At 43.0% G+C, this 22238-nt stretch overlaps 1 protein-coding gene across 1 annotated transcript; it reads right to left on the bottom strand.

The window, feature by feature from the left end:
- Positions 1–1143: 1143 nt before the first annotated feature.
- tfap2b (transcription factor AP-2 beta) lies at positions 1144–20123 on the bottom strand. The gene is given in 9 exon segments (XM_063222524.1): positions 1144–1169; positions 1212–1468; positions 12269–12410; positions 13191–13309; positions 13522–13741; positions 15257–15317; positions 16802–17260; positions 20041–20097; positions 20100–20123. Coding segments are annotated over 9 exon segments (1365 nt in total).
- Between the last annotated feature and the right edge of the window lie 2115 nt (positions 20124–22238).

The raw sequence follows: 22238 nt of genomic DNA, 5'->3' as shown, positions 1-22238 counted from the left end.
AGGGGTGCTTTGTCCCGACTCACAGGCACCAGGGAATATCAGGGATGCTCCCTTCATGAACTTTAGGGAGACTTGGCTTGTCTGCGTTCCATTTCATGAAGCTACTGTGCCATTATTTTCACGGGCTATTTTCATAATATTTAATTCGGACATGTCGTTGTTCGTGTGGTTTTCTGTTGTTGTCTTTGAAACTCATAGGCTATGCCTACATTGTAACGAGCGTGTGTGTGCACGAGTCATTTCCTTAGAAGCATGTTTAATGCTGTCCTGTCCGTCCCTGTCATCTGTCATCTGTGGTCGGAAATGAGCGACGTGAACGTCGGCCAAATGTAGCCAATTAACGCGCTTGCACACCAAATATTTCATGTAAATGGCGTTTCCCGACAATGGGGAAGCTGGGTTCGACAGGTAGACCAAGGGGCCACAACATAAAAATGTAGCCCCTGGGCCACCAGTGTTGATAAGGCGCCCCTGTCTGTGGTGGATCACTGTGTGCAGAAGTAGATAGGAAGTACGCCGAGGTCTCCATTTAGAAACCCAAATTCAGTTGAAAACAGTCCATTGCTGTGTGTATGGAACACACATAGGCCTACAGACACAGATAGGCTCTTAGCAGTGATATCACAATTTCTGTCTCTGTGAGATAGTTGCACTGTGGTGCCAGTCCATTGGTGTTCTGTCCGTCCATTTGTTTTTGTATTCCATCTTCTATCCTTTTCTTCCTCAAGAAGCTTTTCCAACAATTCTTTCACCAGCACTAGGCCTATCATAATCACTACCGCCATTACCAACATCATCAACAACATGGACATTGTCATCCCCACAACAACATAAATGCAATCATAAAGCTAGGAGCATAAAGGACTTTTTTTAAAACATCCGAGTGGTTTGTGTAGGCCTGTCTCTTCCACACACAATCACTCCCTCTCACTCTCTCGCTCTCTCTCTCTCTCATGCTCCACGTTCTTCATTTTATCCACTTGTTTCTCTTTTGAGAGATTTTCTTCTTTTTTGTTATTATTTTGTCTTATATCTTCATCAATCTTCTTCAATCTCTTCTGATTTTTTTTCTGTTGTCTCGTGTTTTTTGTCATCTTCTTCAAAAAAATCTCTTCTCCATCCATCCATCCATCCATCCCTCCATCATTTCCTCTGCTTCTCCTCTTTGTCTCCGTTCTTTGATATGCTTCCGTCGCCGCCTCCACCTCCACCTCCTCCGCCGCCGCTGCCCCCGTGCCGACTGGGGTTGTTGAGGAACATCTTGTCCAGGCCTTTGAGGGCCTCGCTCAGGTAGTTCTGGAGGGCGGTGAGGGCGGCGCAGATGGCGGGCGAGCCGAAGCCGTGCGTGATGAGGCTGAAGTGGGACAGGCAGCTCTGGATGCCCGGCTCCAGGATGGGCGACGGCCGCGAGTTGCCCAGCGGCGTGCGGTCCTGGGCCAGCAGGTCGGTGAACTCTTTACACAGCTGCCTGAAGAAACGGAGAGAGAGAGAGAGAGAGAGAGAGAGATGTATTTAATTAACACCATTTATTCTACACACAGATTCACATTACAGGTGACTGCACTGTAAAAAAAGATCAAAATTTTACCAGCTGCCTCTGAATTCCAAGGTAATTTAAATCATTGTAAGTTCTGTAACGCTTTGAATTGCATCTTTGTGTTCAAAGCTCCACACAACTTACAATAAAGATTATTTAACTTGGAATTCTGAGGCAGCTGGTAAACTTGTGATTTCAAGTTAAAAAATGTACACTGCATAGCAGACTTAATTAACTACGAGCCTCTTACTGCAGCGAGGGTCGCCGGCGACCCTATTCACTTGCTGAAAATGCTTAACTACATCATAACAACATTTCTATGACATTACAGAGAGCCATAGTGCTGCGCTAAGGGGTTAAGTTATCATGACTTATCACTGATATCATTTTGTACAAGAAAAGCAACACATTAACATCATCAGCATGTGCAAGGTCAAATCCTCTCCTTCACTCTAACAACACAACCCGACCATTAAAGCCAACTCCATCAAAACAGCGTGGACCCAAACCTCTTCACTATCATGTGAACTTAAGCTTATGATGGCTTTCAGCTGAGAGAGGGAGAGAGAGAGAGAGAGAGCGAGAGAGAGAGAGAGAGAGAGAGAGAGAGAGAGAGAGAGAGCGAGAGAGAGAGAGAGAGTGAGAGAGGGAACGGAGGAATATACTGTTTTGAGAGGGGGAGGGGGGGTAAGAACAGGTGGAAAGAAGAGAGAGGATGATGAAAGGAAACGGAATGAGAGGAAGAAGAGAACAGAAATTGTGGAAAGAGCAGAAAGGAGACAGATAAGAGAGAAAGAATGGATTCAGTCATTTTAAAAAAGTTTTAAAGGTAACATATAGCCAAATCAGCGAACAGTTGTGGAAAGATGAGCCTAGAGGGTGTAGAAAATATCTGCCAGGATGGCAAACAGTCAAGGCGCATACAATGCTAGCATAAGTATGTATTTCACAGGTAGTATATGAGTCTGTGAAAAAACCCCAACCTTTAGAGTGTATTTGGCTGCATTATTTGTTTTTGACTGAAACAGCAATTAAGTCTACCTGACTAGTTCTAACTCAACTATCTCATTGAAATTAAAGTAGGAAAAAAAACATCCTCTTGAGCTTATTTAGACTATGACGCTTTTGGCTCAAGCCGCCATCATTAACATATATGCACTGACGATGGTTTAGAGGCCAACGCACACCTGTGAACACGGTCTAAATAAATGACATTAACATCTAAACATCTAAAGCAAGTATGGAATGGTATCATGGTATCAGAGCTGACTGACACCGACTCAATGTTACACAGGGCCACGTGTGAAAGCCTAAAGAAAATTACCTGTCATGGAAAATAACATTACTTGGTCCTAAAATAGGGTCTGACATGGAATGAATATAGGCTAACAGTTATATACAAAAGGAGAGAGGACAGAACCCCAACACAGTTAAAGCCAATTAATTGTGTTTTTACACAGGTTTCTTGATGACACATCACTCAACATACCCACATTTCAATAACAAAAACCCTCAAATCTCAAGACCCTGAATGCAGCGTATATGGCGCTTCAGGCCAAAATGGGTTAAAGCAAGCTTTGGCCCTGCCCTTCACAGTAGCTCAGAGCTCAGAATGCAAACTAGCGATTAAATGGGCCATAGCCTGACAGAGTGCAGTTTCTGGAGATGCAAAAAGTAACAGAATACACCAGCTATCCCCTCAAATTAACAAGTACTGGAATTAATGGGTTAGACTGGATTCAGAGGAGTTTAGCTTCTCCTATCTTGCATACATGCATACATGCAACACATCCAGGAACAAACAATTAACAAAAAATTCCTCACTGTGGTACTGACAGCAACATACTATCTAAATACTAAATGTACTTTTATGAATCTGGAAGGTAATTAAAGAAGCTTCAGCAAAGAGAGAGGCGGCTCCACATTTTTTGCTCCCGTGTAGCAGTTACGTCATTTATGACCGCAATAAAGCTCTGGCCTGGCGTTGCCATACGTAAGATCCAGTCAAAAATGTTTTTGCTTTAGTCTTGATATTTCCCATATTTACCCGTATTTCTAATTTAAAAGGAGCTCATTGTTCGCTCCAGTAAACATTTCTCGATTTGCCTTGTTGAAGACCCTGTGTACAAATGAATGGACTAAACCAGGCTAAATGGACTAAACCCTACCACCACATCACAATGAAACTGAACCGGTTATTGTCGTCAACTAACAAACCAGGTATCAATTATTAATTAATCACTACTGATGGGCAAAATGGTTTCATTATTTACAATCTAGGGCCACATACAGTATTCCAAATGACCTTGTTTAATCCATCCAGTTAAACCAGGTGATCATTCAAACCTAATCACCTACTGTAAACTAAGAAGCTGGTTCAGGAGTAAACCAGGTTAAGTTAAGACATAAATCATCTAATAGAAGAGCCTAGAGTCCTGATTTTCTTAGAGGACTTCAGGATCTTCCATTAGATGATTTACCTCTTAACTTAATCTGGATTACACCTGAACCAGCTCCTTAGTACAGGCCCCTACAGGCTGAATTGTATAAGTAAAACCAAGTCATTTGGAATATGTGGCACTGGATTGTAACTAATGAATCCATTTCGCCCATCACTGTTAATCACGCATATGTACTGGAATGCACAACACATTCTGGAATCACATGAATGTAATAATGAGGCTTTGATGTGTGACTGTGACTTAACAAGTACAATGTGAATTCCTCAGAATCCAAGGCTTTATTTCTTCTGAGCTGACCCTCTGGGGAGTATGGATTTTTTCTAGTAGTTCTTGAGTTTTACTTGAATATTCTACAATATTCTTGAAAAAAAACACCCAGTGTTTGCTCTATTGCTCAATTTCCAAACAAATATGTGTGATGGTACTCCTCAAGAGTGGGTTAAGAATGTCGCCAACCAAAATGTCACCAGCATTTATAAACACTACATACATACGTATCTAAACAGACTTGCTTCGAATGCTATGACCTAACCACTTAAAGCTAAGCTGTTGTCAAGAGAACAACTGACCTGACCACTATAAGTGAATGGATCAATATTTCTCATAGGTTAACTGGGTCACAGTGGACAAATCACATACACACACACACACACACACACACACACACACACACACACACACACACACACACATCAACTATGTCTATCAGCTCAGCGCGCACACACACGCACACACGCACACGCACACACACACACACACACTGTGAATCCAAGAACAAAAAAAAACAAATGACACCACGTCCCATTGTACTACAGGAAGCAGCTACAGCCATGCCTCTTGCTCCAATTCCGCTCCTGACTGACCGCTCTTTGTACTCTGAGTGGGCCGCGTGGACGTTCCAGGTCAATAGACATTGTCAATAGTGTTAACACGGCAGGGGAGCTGGCCGTGGTGCTGAATACATGTAGGTGTCACAGACAACAAGGGTGCCCATGTGATATCCCTTTGACATGTTCAACAACACATGACCAATATAAAGGGACACTACGCAACTTTTTGTTTTGTTTTTTTGTTTTTTTGTTGTTGAGAAATGTTCACTGCCAATTGTTCACTAGTCCAGAATTGATGTGTAAATCCGGACAATGAGATTCTTCCACGACTCCTGGGGTCGTCAAGAGAACGTAGGACAAATTACTACATGCTGACACAGGACACATTTCAAGTGAAACTGTGCAACGTTTGTTTTTTGTTTTTTTGGGAGGGGGGTATTTTTTGTTTTTGAAACCTAGATTAAATGCGTTGAATGTTCCCTAGTCTGGAGTCGGTGTCTAGATGTAGCAAGTGAGGTTCTTTCCCCCACAGACCCCTGAAATGGCCAAGAGAACATTCTACACACTGACATATGTGATCCATTAGCATTGAAAATGCTGAATTGTGTTACACTTGACAACTTAAGTTGTGCACTGTAAAGACAAACAGCTGCATCAGAATTCCAAGTTAATTTAAATCCTTATTGTAAGATGTGTGAAGCTTTGAGTCCAAACAACACACACAACTCCATACAAGTTACATTAAAGATTGAAAATGACTTGGAATTCTGAGGCAGCAGCATGGTAAACTTAACATTTCAAGTTAAACCAAGCTGTTGCCATTGCAGTTATTATAACTCATCACTGATATATATTATATATATATATATATATATATATTTACAGTATGGCTTTTAACCAACACAGTAAAAACAGTGGGACGTTTTCTATGTTGCAGCTGCAACATTTTTATGACTATGGTACGGTGCTGCTCTGTATATACAGTTGTGTTGTTATTTTTTTATCACTTCATAAAACGTTGACATTTTTGGGGTGTTGTGACGATTGTGATACACTGTATGTGATACACATACCGTGGACATTTGTTTGGTGTTGTGACGATTGTGATACACTGTTATGTACGTATTGTTGTGTGTTGCTGCTGGTATTAATTCACGGCGAATGAGAAATGGATTATACACCTCTCTCCTGGTGCAGTGCATCAGTCATATTATCTCCCTGGCTCCAGAGTGATGCTTGCTATGTCAAATTAGAGAGCACCGGAGGGCACACACGGAGAACGGATGAGAATCACTAATAATATTTTAGAATATGAAATATCCTGTATAATCTCATTCGAATTAGGTTAGGTATGAATCCCCCCTGCCTGCCAGGGGCTTACTTACATAAGCAGCAGCAGCTCGCGACTTTATTGTTGTTTTAAACTAAGTGGGGAATGTAGCTAGATAAATGGTCGGATCTAAGATGGCGGCACGTGCGGAAGCGGTGACAAGTTATTAGTAGTGAATGACTGTCCTGACACGATATTACAGATGCAATAACCTGCTCTTCCCCTCCAACGAGTCATTACGTTAGAATGATAATAAAAGTCATAAGTGAAATTTGTCTGGGGCAGGTTCAGGCGACATCCATTACCACTGTTGACTTTAACGATATGACCAATGACCATATCATCAACAATACGATTATTTTAATGTTACGGTGTAAATAAGCATGTTGCAAACAACATAACAAATGACACGGGGATATAATGAACAGATGATATCCTTTTCCTGTCTACCACTCAATCTGAATCTGCAGGAATGACTAAAATACTAATATATGGCCCTGCCGTGGCCAACCGGTAGGGCACTCGCCTGCCATGCGGCTGACCCGGTTCGATCCCCGGCCCAGGTCCTTTGCCGACCCCTCCCCGTCTCTCTCCCAATTCGCTTCCTGTCCACCTCTCACACTGTCCTATCAAATGAAGTCGAAGAAGACAAAAAACCTAATATATACCATGATAAACGATGTCAAGGTGATTATGATGCAAGAACCAACACAAGTTACACCAGTGTATGGCCAATCATCTCAATACGCTGCAGTTAACTAACCAATGACACTCTGCCATCAATGGCTATGTTTACATGGACACTTTGTCCCTGATTCAAATAGATCTAATGCGATTGTCTGATCGAAATGCACTGTTTATTTTTTTTATTTATTTTTTTAAAACAGTTACAGAAAATGACACAAAACTATTATTCTATTGTGTTAAGTTCTAGCCACACCATACGTTAAGAGACCCTGCCCGGAAGTGAATCAGAATAATTGAATATATGACAACTGGAATGTACTACACCAATCCGATTAGAATTTTAATCAGATCAGATCTCTTTTTTTGGTTGAACTGTTTATATGTAAATTGTCTTTTTTCCGATTGAGTAGCTATTACATTTCTAATCAGATTAAACATGTCCATGTAAACATAGCTATTGGGTGAATCCATTAGATTTTATCTGCCAGCTTTCAACTTGTCATCACAAAACAACAAATCCCATATACAGCTTACACATTATTATAAATTCTTATTGCTCATATAATGACAAAATAAGTGAGAAAAGATAGTTTCTTTCATATGAATAAAAACGTCTGCATGTGTATCACTTCATCATCCTCCTATACCTTTTGTTAATGGACAAAACAACATACTGTACTTTTTCAACATGTGCAAAATAACAAAATAAGATCAATATTGATGCCTGCTGCTACCCTCAGACACAGACAGTATGCCTACGTACATGATATTCAACTTCAAGAGGGTGACTGGCATGCAGGTGAATGCCTCTCCACAATATAAGCTAGACCAGGGGTGGGGAGCCTTTTTCATTCGAGGGGCCACTTCAAATTCCTCCAAGGTCCGTAAAAGTCCTCAGAGGGACGTACTAGGAACAAAAAACAGGATTTCCCCCTGCACTTCAGGCCTATCACCTTAAAAACAGAGCCGACCTTCTCTAGGTGCCCTGAATATAACATAATTGTAATGTAAATGTAATTTCTAGGATTCCTTTACAAGTCGTATTTCATGTGAAGTTGCATAACATTGAAATTATATCGGGGGCCGCATAAAATGGCCCTCAAGATAGGCTCCCCATCCCTGCTGTATACCTATGCCTCTCTCTCTCAGAAGGTTAGCACATTGTGCTACTGTCCACTTTGCCCAAAGCCAAACCTGATCAAGAGCAGTGGGCCAGCAGTGACCTTGTGGTTAGGAAGTAGAACTTTCAATCTGGGGGTTGTAGGTTCGAATCCCATCTGACCTCTCCCTACAACTGAAGCTGAAGTGCCCTTGAGCAAGGCTCCTAACCCCACATTGCTCCAGGGACTGTAACCAACACCCTGAAAAATAAGTGTAAGTCGCTTTGGATAAAAGCGTCAGCTAATTGTAATGTGATGCAATGTATGAACTGGAGGAGACGAGCTCACACTATCACCTACTGATAATTACAGATTATAACTGGGTGCTGAATCCCACATGAAACATGATCTATGATATAGTTTACCATATCAAATGGTTGGCTTGTCAAAACAAGAGGTTTCATGTAAGGGATTTCCCTGCTAACTGAATTGGGTATGTTGTCACATCTGTTGTCGAGTCGTTTCTTGCCACCCAATCTACTACACGTGTGCACGAATATGTAAACAAAGATCTGCCTATATATGGTGGGTCCACTGCAGAGTCTTCAGAGCCATACTATATACTGTAGCTATATAGCAGAGCCTTTATAAGTGCTTCAAATAACTATTGAGACTGCAGTTCTTTAACCCATTTAGTGTGATAGTCTGTTACTGAAGGCTGTATGTAATGTCATAGCAATGTGAGGATTTTCGGTATCGCCAGCGGGCCCATCTGCACAAAGAGGCTACAGAAGCATTTTAAGTCAGTAGTGCCAATATTGTATTCTTGTAGCCTCTTAGTGCAGATGGGGTCACCGGCGGGACTATTCACTATTTGCTGAACATACTCAACTACTTCATAACAACATTGCTATGACAGTGCCGAGAGCCTTAAGTAACAGATTAAGACATAGACTTTACAATTTTGGTGACAGTAAGGTTATAACATAGGTGCTGCGCTAAAGGGTTAAAGATTTATTTTTTTTGTCTTTTTCGGCTTTATTTGATAGGACAATGTGAGAGGTGGACAGGAAACGAATAGAGAGAGAGAGAGACGGGGAGAGGTCAGCAAAGGACCCAGGGCAGGAATCAAACCCGGATCAGCTGCATGGCAGGCGAGTGCCCTACTGGTTGGCCACGGCAGGGGGGGCTGTATTCTTTTGTAACTACATGTACACTGCTGTACTGTGAAGTCCCCCCACACATTGTATTTTTCTATGAATGTCCTCTTGGTAAGTCGTACAGGATACAGTGTCTACTAAATGTAATGTAAAGCATATCCCATATAAATGACACAGCAAATCTCCATTATAATCTGATGACCTGAAGGTAATAAAATGATCATTTCTTGATGTGAATATCCCTAATGCAATGGTTCAACATAGAGTATTCTCTCTCAAGGGAACTGTCCTGATATTTACAGAATCACATACATTAAGTACCTCCTCTGTTTAGAGTGGGGTCCCCATATCCCACAGCAAATTCAGCCAGATACCCACGGGCACACTCTCTTCCCCAGTAAAAAAAACCTCCAGCACATTCAGCTAGGGGCCCAAGGGTAACCGCTATTCCCCAGAAAAAACCTCCAGCCATTCGGAAAGAGACCCAAGGGTAACCTCTCCTCTCCGGTAAAAACCTCCAGCCATTCAGCAAGAGACCCACGGGTAACCTCTATTCCCCAGAAAAAAACCTCCTGCCATTCGGCTAGGGACCCACGGGTAACCTCTCCTCCCCAGCAAATCCTTTAGCCATCTCAGGAGAGCGTGCTGAGCTGTGAACAAGTCTGACCTGCAATGTTTTTGCTTAGACCCAATTCTATTACTAAGTCGTTCAGGGAGCTTCCAGCCAGTGCAGTGAGCAGTGAATCACTACATCAGTGGTGCCAAAGCATTACTCCACCACAGAGCCGAGAGAGAGAGAGAGAGAGAGAGAGAGAGAGAGAGAGACAGACAGACAGAGACAGAGACAGAGAGAGAGAGAGAGAGATGAAGAGAGAAGAGAGACAGAGAGAGACAGACAGAGGAAGGGAAGGGAGAGAAACAAAAGAGGCAGAGCGAAAGAGCGAAAGAGCGAAAGAAAGAAAGAAAGAAAGAAAGAAAGAAAGAAAGAAAGAAAGAAAGAAAGAAAGAAAGAAAGAAAAGAAAAGAAAGAGAACTCCAGTGTGTAAAGAAAGTCGGGTAGCGATAAAGCCATCACACGGTTAACTCACAGCGAGCATGTAGCAGTCTACTGGGAGACTCCCTAACTCTCCCTTTCTGCCAATGTCAGCTCAGCACACACACACACACACACACACACACACACACACACACGCACGCACACACGCACACACATACAGACACACTCACACCAACTATGTCTGTCAGCTCAGCACGCACACACACACACACACACACACACACACACACACACACACACACACACACACACACACACACACACACACACACACACACACACACACACACACACACACACACACACACACACACCAACTATGTCTGTCAGCTTGGCTGATTTTTCTCATACTGTCTTCCTTACACCAAAACGTAGGCAGAAAATGAGAGCGCAACTGTGTGTGTGTGCGTGTCTGAAAGACAGAGTGTGTGTGTGTGTGCAGGAGAGACGTAGACTGCAAAATTGAGGGAGTGTGATAGAGAAAAAGAGATAGGAACTCTGTGTGTGTGTGTGTGTGTGTGTGTGTGTGTGTGTGTGTGTGAGAGAGAGAGAGAGAGAGAGAGAGAGAGAGAGAGAGAGAGAGAGAGAGAGAGAGAGAGAGAGAGAGAGAGAAGGGGGGATCCAAAGCAAGAGAGTGGATGAGGCTCATGCATATGCATGCACTGTTCTTGGTGGGTGGAATTTGAGACCGTTAAGGAACATGGGAAAAAACCTCCAAAAATCACATCTACAATACACCCAATTTCACCCTCCTCCCCCACTGCCCCCCTCCCAAAAAAACCCTCCTTCCATTACCCCAACCCACCCCTCCCACAGAAAAAAAAAATATGGCGATCTCAAAAACTAGCCCTGGAGCCCTAGGTGCACTTCGACCCCTCTCTGTCTTTCAGGCTGTCTGCAAACAATTAAAGCACCAACATCACACAAGTCAGCTCTCTCTCCCAAGGAAACACACAATTGAGATGCTATCGTGGCCGCTAAACATTCAAACATCAGCAATCAAGCAAAATAATTAACCTCGCGGGTTAAATCAATTTGGAGTTGATTAATTGAGCAGCTGAGATAGCTTGCATGTATTTTTTTTCTTTTAACAAAAATGCCACATCTGGTTAGCTTTCACTAAATGGTTAAAAAAAAAAGATTTGACAGCACGATGGACAAGTCCTCATTTTTTTCCTGTGTGTGTGTGTGTGTGTGTGTGTGTGTGTGTGTGTGTGTGTGTGTGTGTGTGTAGGCATGTGAGTGTTTGTGTGTGTGTTTGTCAAACTCTGATGTTTTCAAATAATAAGAAAAATGCCCTGTGAGTGTGTGCCCACAGCTCTGTGTAATTTTTCTTGAAAAGGTCGTTCGTGACATGCCGCTCCAAAAGCCCTCCTATTGCCAATATTGTTACGTCGCACAGCAACGCGGGGAGGGCTGGCAGAACATCTGCGGTTGTCTGAGCTTGTCAGATCTTGACCCACATTCTCTCTGTCCAATGCTCAGAACCACAACTGACTTGTTGTCCAGTGTGGAGCCGAAGCCATTCTCTCTCTCGCTCTCGTGCTCTCATTGCACCGCGACAGAACGCCAGGGCCCGAGGCACGTTTGGAAAGGGGGGTGGGGGTGGGGGGGAGGGGGTGTTATGATTGGACCCTGACAGACAGACTGGGTGGGGTAGGGTGGGGTGGGGTGGGGTGGGGGGTGTGGGGGGTTGGGTGACGACCCCAGGGCGAAACTTCAAGGGGAAAGCTGGCACTTTTAGACTTGAAACATTTCACTTAAACATAATGAGTTTCTGGCTCGCTCAGCTCACTCACTGCATGGCAGACTCGACTCGGAGGGACAGTGCAGTGCATTTCCACGCCTCTGTGTGGCTCATTAAGGGAGTGAAAGAGCAAAATGTAAAAAAATAAAATAAAATAATAAAAATGCTGCACTCCACACATAACCAATTGGATCTCGTTTCATCACAGCAGACACAGCAACATCAAGGCATCCATTTCACCAGGCTCACGTTCCTTCCTCACATCATGTCTGTCCAAAATGGATAGCAGCCTCTACGATCCATCTGCACAGTCTACAGCTAAGCCAGTTGAAATGTTTTAAGCGGATACGTTACGCACTTTGTAGCCAGCAGCATATTCTTCCGCGAGTGGAGCTCGTTGGGATCTGTGTGTTGTCTGTTCAAGTACTCGGAGACAGCTTTGGTGGGGAACTCTGTTTCACAGATGTAGCCAAAGTCCCGTGCTAAGTGAACAGCTTCCCCTGCAAGACAGACAGACAGGGAAAATAATCAAATATTTTTGACTAATTGTTCTTATATATTTTTTGGTAACACTTTATTTTAGGGATACATCTATTAGCACTAATACATACAATGTGCCTGTAAAAGTAATTTGTAAGGCACGTACAAAGCAAAATCAAACATGTGTTGGGCATGTATTCACAAATGTCTTGTTCATACACAATAAGGGATTTATTACCAATTTAACCTCAGTAAGAACCTAGTAGGCCTCAGTGTTTGTTTAGTACATGCCTTACAAGTTACTTATGCAGGCAATAACATTGTATGTATTAGTGCTCATAGATGTATCCCTAATATAAAGTGTTACCATTTTTTCCCCTAATTGTTTGTCTGTTTATTTGTTTGTTTTGTAGTGTTAGCATAGCCTATCTAGATAATTACATCCACTGAATAAATGGAACCTTGAACAAAAGTAAAACTCATGGGCTAATGATATTTATATTGACAGTGTTAATGAGAAAAATTATTCATATAGTAATTTTTTTTAAACATAGGCCTACACTAATGAACATCTTAATTTCGCAGCAACTGTCAGTTGAATTAAACACAGTTGTGATTACTCATTTCTCTAATATGATAATAAAAAGAGCTATCTCATAGTGAAATGAAATACATTAAATGTGGTTATCTTTTTATATTAAAAAAAATACATACAACACTGACGTGGGGAAAAAATGATGTCATTTGGAAAGCAGACTAGGCCTACTAGAGAGAAGGGTGTTCAGTCAACCAGGACCTACCTTCAACTAATGACGTCAGCAAAGTGACGTTCGCAGCCTTGCGTCTTCCAGCAGGTAAATTCAGGCCGATTTTCTCCAACTTTTCTCTCAGTGATCTGCCTCCGTTTTTTGACTTGGCTCTAGGAACAGACAATTGTTTTTTCTTTCATTATTATTTTTTTACCCAATGCTGCTTATAAATGTGGAAGCAAAACTGCATGTGATCACATGTCTAGGCTACATAGTGGTAGATAATGACCCATTAATAAATGTATTAATTTAAATGAATAAATTGCGAGCAAATTTCGGGTAGCCTATGAATTTGCCTCCAGTGAATGTGTGGCGAGCTCACCTTCGTAGCACGCCGCCCAGCAGAGAAGCGTTGAGGCACTCAGGAGGGGAGAGTCGCCGCTGAACCTCACCCACCGTCACCTTGTACTTGGACGTGGAGCTAAGCAGCGAGAGGCGGCCCGGTACCGAGCAGAACACCTCGTTCACGTTGAGGTTGATGCCGCCGATGAGGCCGTCCTTGCTCATCATGAGAGAGGCCACGCTCTTGTGCGGCATCGGAACTGCGCGCGAGAGAGGATATGCTGAAGTTGAGAAGATGCACGAATGTGTTATTATTTCCAGAGACCTACGATTCAGACAGTAGTAGCCTACGTAAAATATGTGATTTTAAGGAACTGCTAAGAAAATTGACAGGAAAGGTGAGCAAACTAGAATTAATTGGGTTACATTTATGAAAAGAGACGTGCATATTTCACACAAATTTAATTAAATGAATAACTAGTATTCCTTGCTGATGAGACAGCAAGAAAAACAGACACAATCTGCCACTGTCAGGCAAATGGGCCTACTCATGTCAAACAAGCATTTGCACTATTCTATTAGCTACATTAAAACATTAGTAGGCCTACCATAACCTAAACACGCACAGTCTGCTTGTGTGTTTGTGTATGGGAATGAGTGACTATTGGCGCAGACAGTTTACAGTTACAGTTGCATCGTTATTGCCTTAACCTCTTTGTCCCACGGCTCTCTCTCTAATGCTCGTGTCCCCAGGATCTGTCTCGCTGTGCGTTACAAAATCTTGAATTGTTAATGGCGCGCGACATTCTCATCATTACATTATCGATCCTTGATTGACTTGAGCCTTCAGATCACATTAACCACCCTCTGACAGCTCCCGACGCCTCCCGTCATTACCCACGTGCCCAACGTCAGGCACTGCGTGCCCCTAATACCGCCGCTAATGGGGGAACAAGCGCGAGCCTGCGGAGAGCTAACTCAACGGGGATAATGCCCAAAATGAGCTCTAAACGAGCTCACGAGATCCCCACGCGAAAAGCCATCTATCACACTGGCCACTTAAACTCGTCCTCTGGGAGCGCCGGGTGTCGCTTTGCTAAATTACTGCTTCAAGTCACTCAACGCTGCAAAAATATTAACACGCGCCCAGGGAGTGCGTCTCAGCTCGTTGCACCCTGGCACGTGTGTGTGTCAGCTAACTTTTGGTCTCACGAGCTGACATGTAAATTCTCAAGAATCAGATGATTTGCTGCTTGCTTTGCCTTAATGTTATTTTGGTATAGGGTCTAGCTACTATGGCCAAACTCTACTCAAAGAACAAATGCTTCTGTTTGGTTTATCCTTTAAAGTGATAGAATAACACTAGCCATAAGTCTACACATAGGGTCTGGGTTAAAATGAAAAGCCTTTGGAAAGTTGTTGGAAGAAAACATACTGAAATCCATGTGAAATTTAGAGCAATACCATATTTGGATAAGTGGGGATGTGATTTCCCCTTGTTGTTTATATTTCTATCCAATAGGCCTACTTATTTTTGCTAAATCTAATAACAAACCAAAAACGTGCTCGAGGCAATACTGTGACATCAGCTACATAGTTAATGTGATTGAACACTTTGCCAAGGCGCACCCACCCACCCCTTGGACACTATAAACTGCGCAACATGCAGGCACACCAACAAGACCTTAGGTAGGCCTAAGTTTGTGATATGAAACACAATTTTATTGATAAGTGCCCGTGTCCCGCAATAACCATTGGTCACTGTATTTATTTACCTTTCTTAATGACAGATTGGTCCAGTATGTTCATGCCGCTGTTGTTGGCATCCTCCACAGTCTGAAAAGTCAAACAACAACACTGAGATACAATATCTATGGTAGGCCTGTAGACCTACTTCCGTCACAAGGAACATAAATAAACTGGACGCCAAATTTCTGATCTTTTGGCGAATGTCAAGTCAATAAGTTGAAATGGCAGCTGCCCAATTGTCTAGAATTATGGAATAGGCTATGTGAGTGTTCTTGTCCTAACTAAAATAAACGACTGAATAGCCTACATTACCAAAAAAAAAAAAAAAAAAAATCATAGGCCTATATTTAACTCCTGGCTTTGATAAATCAATGTAGGCCTATAATGTATTGACGTTATTGTTGAAGAAAATAATAGGCAATACTTTTATATAGACCTATATGTTTTAATAGGCATCTGACTTATTTTGGTAGGGCCAGGTATTCATTGACATGTTTGGCGAAAAAATCGTTTTAAAATGCCTCCCTGGGCCTATCAAACGTGTATCAAAAGTTATGCGCTAAGCTGTTCGCACAAAATTAGAAGGCCAATGATGCGACATTTTGTTAAAAGCTGAAATTGGTTATTGTCATCGGGGTAGGCTGTGGAAAATACCTTTCTTTTCATTTCGATTCAAAATTGGTATAGGCCTACTCCCCAATGGCTCGTTCATAGCCTACTTAACAGCGAATGTCAGTGACCGGGTGGCACTCTGAACTGCCCCCAATAACTGAACAGTTTCTGGGGCAGAGGGCATAGCCTTTTAGCCCTCCGCGTAATTAAAATAGATGGATAACATATCCTATACAACCCATCACATGTTTAATATAAAGGCCTAGGACTAGTTTAATAATGTTATTATAGCTTAGCTATATTTTTAACATTCGTTTTAAAACAGTAATGGGCTATAGGCTAGATGTTTACATTAAATAATAATGGTTTGAGTTCATAAGCCATTTTTTCCATTTAATTTGATAAATGCATCCGCTGAGAATTCTTTACTTTATCTAGCTTTCTGTGGTCCACGCATTGCCAGACAAATGCATAATTCTTAAAAAAAAAACTTTAAAGGAAAATAAAATATATTCTTTCCTTGATATCTGACTGAATATTAAGCATTCATGCATCCTGTCAAATGTTAAGCGTCCATATTTCAGAAGATACAAGGAAATTATTCATGCCGAGCAGCCTGAACGCCAGAGTTGCTTCAAATGTAACAGAATATTTCAGAATAAACCGTAGGCCTAGCCTATACTAAAATCTTTCTGATAACTTGGTTTGTTCTGCAAAATCTGATAGTATTATTATCAATCCATCATATGTAGGCCTAATTCATATAACTTTTGACGTTTGGCTATTTTCTTTGACAAACTGTTGGTGGTTGAAATGTAGGCTAGCCTAGTATGCTCTTGAAATGGGCCGCTGGCATAGATATACGAATTCAGCTCTCAACGGGGAAGCCTTCACATTGCTGTGCTGTGAAGATCCCTGTTTAAAGCCCTGGAGGCGCGAGATTACTAACTTGCACCCACCTGCACGTCCTCCATCCCGTGCGCCAGGCCGTGCAGCGACAGGCTGTCTCCCATGCCGGCCTCCAGGCCATGGTGGGCCGAGTGGAGAAGCACATCCGGTCGGCGCACAGAGGAATAGTCCCGGCGCGGGTCAAGCCCGGAGAGCTGGGGCAGAGAGGCGCGCGGCTGCGGCAGGAGCGAAGCGGTCTCTCCTCCCACCTCCTGCCTCTGGCGGGAGCCCCATGGGTGCTGCTGCTGCTGATGAAGCGCGGCGTTGAGGGAGTACGGGTCATTCACGTGAGAGTAAGGGTCCTGGCTCTGGTGGTATGGAAGGGGCTGGTAGGGCGGCGGGAAGTATGGCGGCTGGAAGTCCGAGGAAGGCGTGTGGGACAGCGGCGGCGCACTGGAGTAGGGTCCCTGCGACACGGAGCCCAGTTGGGATAGTCTGGAGCTGTGACTCGACACACCGTCGTGACGGTCCTTCAGATGAGACAGAACACACTGTCAGACCACTGACAGGAACAATATGTTTGGTAGCCTACACACAATGACCCACATATCACCTATACTACAGGCTATGTTTTACTATTGGCAACTGGGTGGATTAGGACGGTAGCAACAACAATGGTAACACCCATTTTACAATAGAATTTATGAAAGGAACTCGTCCTAAAATGAACTCTGAACAAAGTTTTAGAAATAAAAATGTATAAAAATTAAATATTAACACAGAAACATTGATTAGCCTAATATTGCCGTTAAACAATGCAGAAGTCTTTGATAAAAAATGAGTGATGGAAAATCTCATTAGGCGCCAAGACAGGAGAAAAGCCAAATCCAGGTTGGAACAAATTGCTGTGAGCAGTTTTAAGGGTGTCAAATAGGCTGTCGTTGGCTTCTTTCCAAGCCAAACGACTCCAAACACTCAGTGCGCACGACATCATCACCGCGCTCTTGTAAAACAAACTTTTCACACAGTCTTCCCAAACGAAAAGTCTCGAGCACCACATACGCATACTCACCGTTGCTGAGTATGCATGGACTAACATCTGCGCGAAGGGGGTTTACTCAGTTAAAAAAAAAAACAAGCAAATAAAAAAAACCCACTCGCACACACACTTCCAAACAGCCAAAAGCGCCGACTCCTTGTGTTCAGCCGGGAAGAAAACCTCCAAGACTTTCTTCTTACCAGCGTCTACCTCCTCATAGCAATGGAATGATAACTTCACCAAAAAAGACTTAAAATAGAAGACTTTCTTGCGGTGACAATCCAGGCAGGTGTGGGTTAGACCCTGCCGACTCTGTCTTCTTCCTCTGTTGCCAGTGTGTGTATGTGTGTGTGCTCACACAGCGTCTTAGCATCAGTATACCTCCCCGGAATAATTGTTATTCATGACTCCTAATATTGCAGGAATACTTAAAGCACGGAGGGGCAGTGGCGCGTGAAGGCGCAGTCGGCGCTCGTGCTTCCTGCTGGTGTAAGTGACGTTCAGTCAGCGGAGAAATGGAAGAGGAGGAGGAGATGTGAGGAGAGGGAGGAGGACTCCAGTCGAACGGGGGAAATTCGTGTGGACGGAGAGCTGCTCTTTTCTCTCGCCCAGGCCACTTGTGTTCTCCCTTTCTCTCTCTCTCCGTCTCTTGAGCTACGTCTCTCAGCTTGAGGTAGCCTACCCTGTGTCCAGGCCTGCCTTGTCTTTTGACGTCCCCTATTGTCCATTTTGAATGCTATTGTTTGTCCAGTGCGGCTCCGTCGGCGAAACAAACAAACGCCATAGTCAGCCGTCTTGGAAGGAAGAGCAGCTGAAACTGGGCCCGGCTTGTGCACAAGATGTGAGGTGTAAGGAAACGGCTCTCAAGACAACTCCAGACAAAACCATACTATCCACGTGGAAGGCCACACACACTCACTGATTTTAAACAAGTCGAAACCATCACTCCAGCAACGCAGCTGACTAAAATATCACATGAAAATGCTAACAGAGAAAGTAAAATACCTCTGACTAGACCAAAAAGCCCCCTCATTTGTGCACAGTTCCAACTCCTACTCAGCACTACACTCCGACAAAATTATGAGTTTATTGTCTGGGAGAGAAAAAACCTATTCAGCAGAATGCAATTCGATGCCAAAAATGAGAAACGACCTGCTGTGTCTTTCCTTCAAGGCCTGCTGCCGGTTAAAGCCCTAACTGTCATCTTTAGAGGCATTTAATCAGCTCACTCGCTATAAACAGCGCGAATTGTCACAGATTTCACGCGCCGGGGTCAGGGCGTTTAGTTACCTGCATGCGACTGTGAGAGAAAAGCCATGTGGGGCTCGTGAAAAGCGACTTCCCGCGAGCATGAACTAAAGGGCCCTTTGAAAAGAGACCTCGAGAACCCTCGTGAGCCCCTCGTCCTTGCCACATGCGCGCATCTTTCTCCTCTTTTGTGATCAAGGGTCCGACGCCTTCTGTGCTGTCTGGTGTGGTGTAATTCACTTCTGCATGCCAGATTTCCCATTCATATTTTCAGCTTTTACACACGCCATTATTTTTTCTTCATTACTTTACTTAGGTTTTGATCATACCTTACATCATCAGATTAAAATGACTTGAATTGAGCAGAAATTGCACACAATTGTGCGTAACTTTTAAAATAAAATAAAAAAAACATTCTCCACATTTCCCTTTCGCCATTCGACTCCAATAATGCTAGGTATTTTCTTGAAAAAATATTTCCTTATGGCATAGGCCTAAGTCGTTGGAGCTCTGAAAGGCAGAAGTGGAAGAAACGAATAAAAAATAACCAGTTTTTTTGTCTTTCGTTTAACTATTCAAAATTACAGATTTTGGCGTCTACAAGCCCCAACTTGTTTAAATATAAAACATGGCAAGGTCACCATACTTTAAGCTTAATGCTTTTAAAAAAAAACAAAAAAAACGAATGTACCAAAGATGTTTTTATATATATATATATATTCTAACAATAAATAAAAAAAGCAAGACAACGTACTGCATTGAACAAACTGGCTATGTGAAAATATTAGGAGCTAGTTTCTCACTAGGAATGAGATGGCTGTGCAGTCTCAGCCTCAATTCCATCTGACCCCTTGTTATCGCATACTGTAACTACTGTTCTCTACAGTCGCATCCTCATTCTCGCAAAGCCAAATTAAAATGTTAATGTAAAATCCCCCGACAGGCTATTTTAGCGTGAAGTGAACAGAAGGCGACCCGGTTGCATAAAAGACTCGTTGCGCGGACAGGACAGGAGCACGTTACCTCATATATATCTTCATACTTGACATTTTCCACCAGTTTCCACAGCATGGTCGCTCGCGCTGATCCCTGTAAACCGAGTGCATTCATGTGAAGAGTGAGGGTCGGAACTCCCTCTCACACACGCTCACACACACACGCTCCCTCTCTCTCTCTCTCTCTCTCTTTCTCTCTCTCTCTGTACTGCTCTCTTCCTCCTCCTCACTTGCTCTACCACCCCACACCGCTTCACGATCATTCACAAAGACACACACACACACACACACACACACACACACACACACACACACACACACACACACACACACACACACACACACACACACACACACACACACACACACACACACACACACACGATGAGAGATTCCCCATACATTATCAGAGTCTGCGGTGGAAATAGCATCATACAGACCGCGCGTGTGTGTGTGTGTGTGTGTGTGTGTGTGTGTGTGTGTGTGTGTGTGTGTGTGTGTGTGTGTGTGTGTGTGTGTGTGTGTGTGTGTGTGTGCGTGCGTGCGTGTGTGTGTGTGTGTGTGTGTGTGTGTGTGTGTGTGTGTGTGTGTGTGTGTGTGTGTGTGTGTGTGTACGTACGTACATGCGTGTGTGCGTGCATGCATGTGCGTGCGTGTTTATGGAAATCTGCGTAAAACTCGGGCTCAAGAATACACACTGACAGATGGGATAAATTCCTCTTGCTTCCGCGTTCACAGAAGGCTGATACACTGTCAAATGCAGCAGTACAGACATGTACAGTAGGCTGACTGCGGGAAAGGTGAGGGATTTTACGACAGTAGGATTCCTTCCTCTGATGCAGTGCTGATGGTGCTTACATTAACGCAAGTCTGTTGTGCGTAATTGTGTATTGTCCTTATTTGGCAGCATACAGGGCTCTAATTTAACACCAGCCAACAGGCCAAAGGCTGGTGAAATTTCAGTTTTGCTGGTAGAAAAGACCAGCTTACTAGCCACTTTGACCCATTAGTGACTGTGTAGGCCTGTCTGGCTAGTGATGAAAAAAAGTTCATTGAGAGCCCTGACAGCAAGGTAACTGCAGACCATGATGTTAATACCACAGCTAACATACAACAAACAATACTATATTTTGTGTAAGACTGATAATAATTTATTACGCCTGATGATGCAGATTGTGTCTAATATGGAGACTGCAGCAAAAAAGTAGGTTAGTATTAGGGTGCATATCAAAACAAAAGGCGAGAACGATAGGTAGGCCAAGGATTTTTTTTTTTTTTTTTTTGGTAAATAGCTCGCAAATTTCAGTGGCATTGAACTATGTCATTTGTCTGCCATAATTCACCACGAATAGCATATGCTATAAAAACACGATTTCCATTCGGTTAGGCTACTTGGTGGTTTACTCTACTAGAAATGGACAACAACAGCGAACCCATTCACGGCGCCTTTGGCAGACTGCTAAGCCACTGTGCATCCCTCAACTCAAAAAGTCTTGAAACGTCAGCGCTGACTAGAGGAGGAGCCCAGTAGTTGGTGAAAATGAAAGGAAAGACTGATCCAGGATCTGCCTTGCACGTCAGTGATGTACCAGAGGGCGATTTCAGTGGGAAATGTTATAGCGTGATGTCTTTGCGCCATCTGCCGTCAAATTGGGGAACTTGTGACACACGGTGAAGAAAAAGAGCCTCTTCCACCCATAGACCTCGCGTAGAGCAATAGCCTACATGTAGGCCTATGTAATTCTATAACCCACTCCTAGCAGAGTGCGCACTGCGGACGCATTTGAAATGCCTTGAGCTCATTATGTATGATTCAATTCAGTTCAGTTCGATTTCAGTTTTTAAGTGTGATGTCACCAAGAACATCCCAAAACAGTAGACCTATACAAGCAAAGGTATTAGAGGTATAAAATCCAATATAGCATGCGTGACAACAATGCTGTAGAAAAACTGGATAGCTGTAAGGATATTGTTTGATTATTTTAATTCACTAAACATGTCACAGCCGTTTGCACTTAACCCATAAAAGCACAACATTATTTCTGGTTTTGTCCAGAGGACATGAAACAACTGAGTGATTTTTTTTTACCAGGTAATGACAGCTGTCAATCACTCAGTGGGATTGCTCATGAACTACATTTATAGAGACACGTTTATTTAGCCAATTCTTCGTCTGGAGTCATTTCTTGAAATTAATAGCTGAACTTTACAGTTTTGTTGTTGGAA

This window comes from Engraulis encrasicolus, chromosome 18 (genome assembly GCF_034702125.1).
Source record: "Engraulis encrasicolus isolate BLACKSEA-1 chromosome 18, IST_EnEncr_1.0, whole genome shotgun sequence".
NCBI classification, from domain to species: Eukaryota; Metazoa; Chordata; class Actinopteri; order Clupeiformes; family Engraulidae; genus Engraulis; species Engraulis encrasicolus.
The sequence above is the reverse complement of the archived record's forward strand: the minus strand, read 5'-3'. Positions and strand labels throughout refer to the sequence as shown.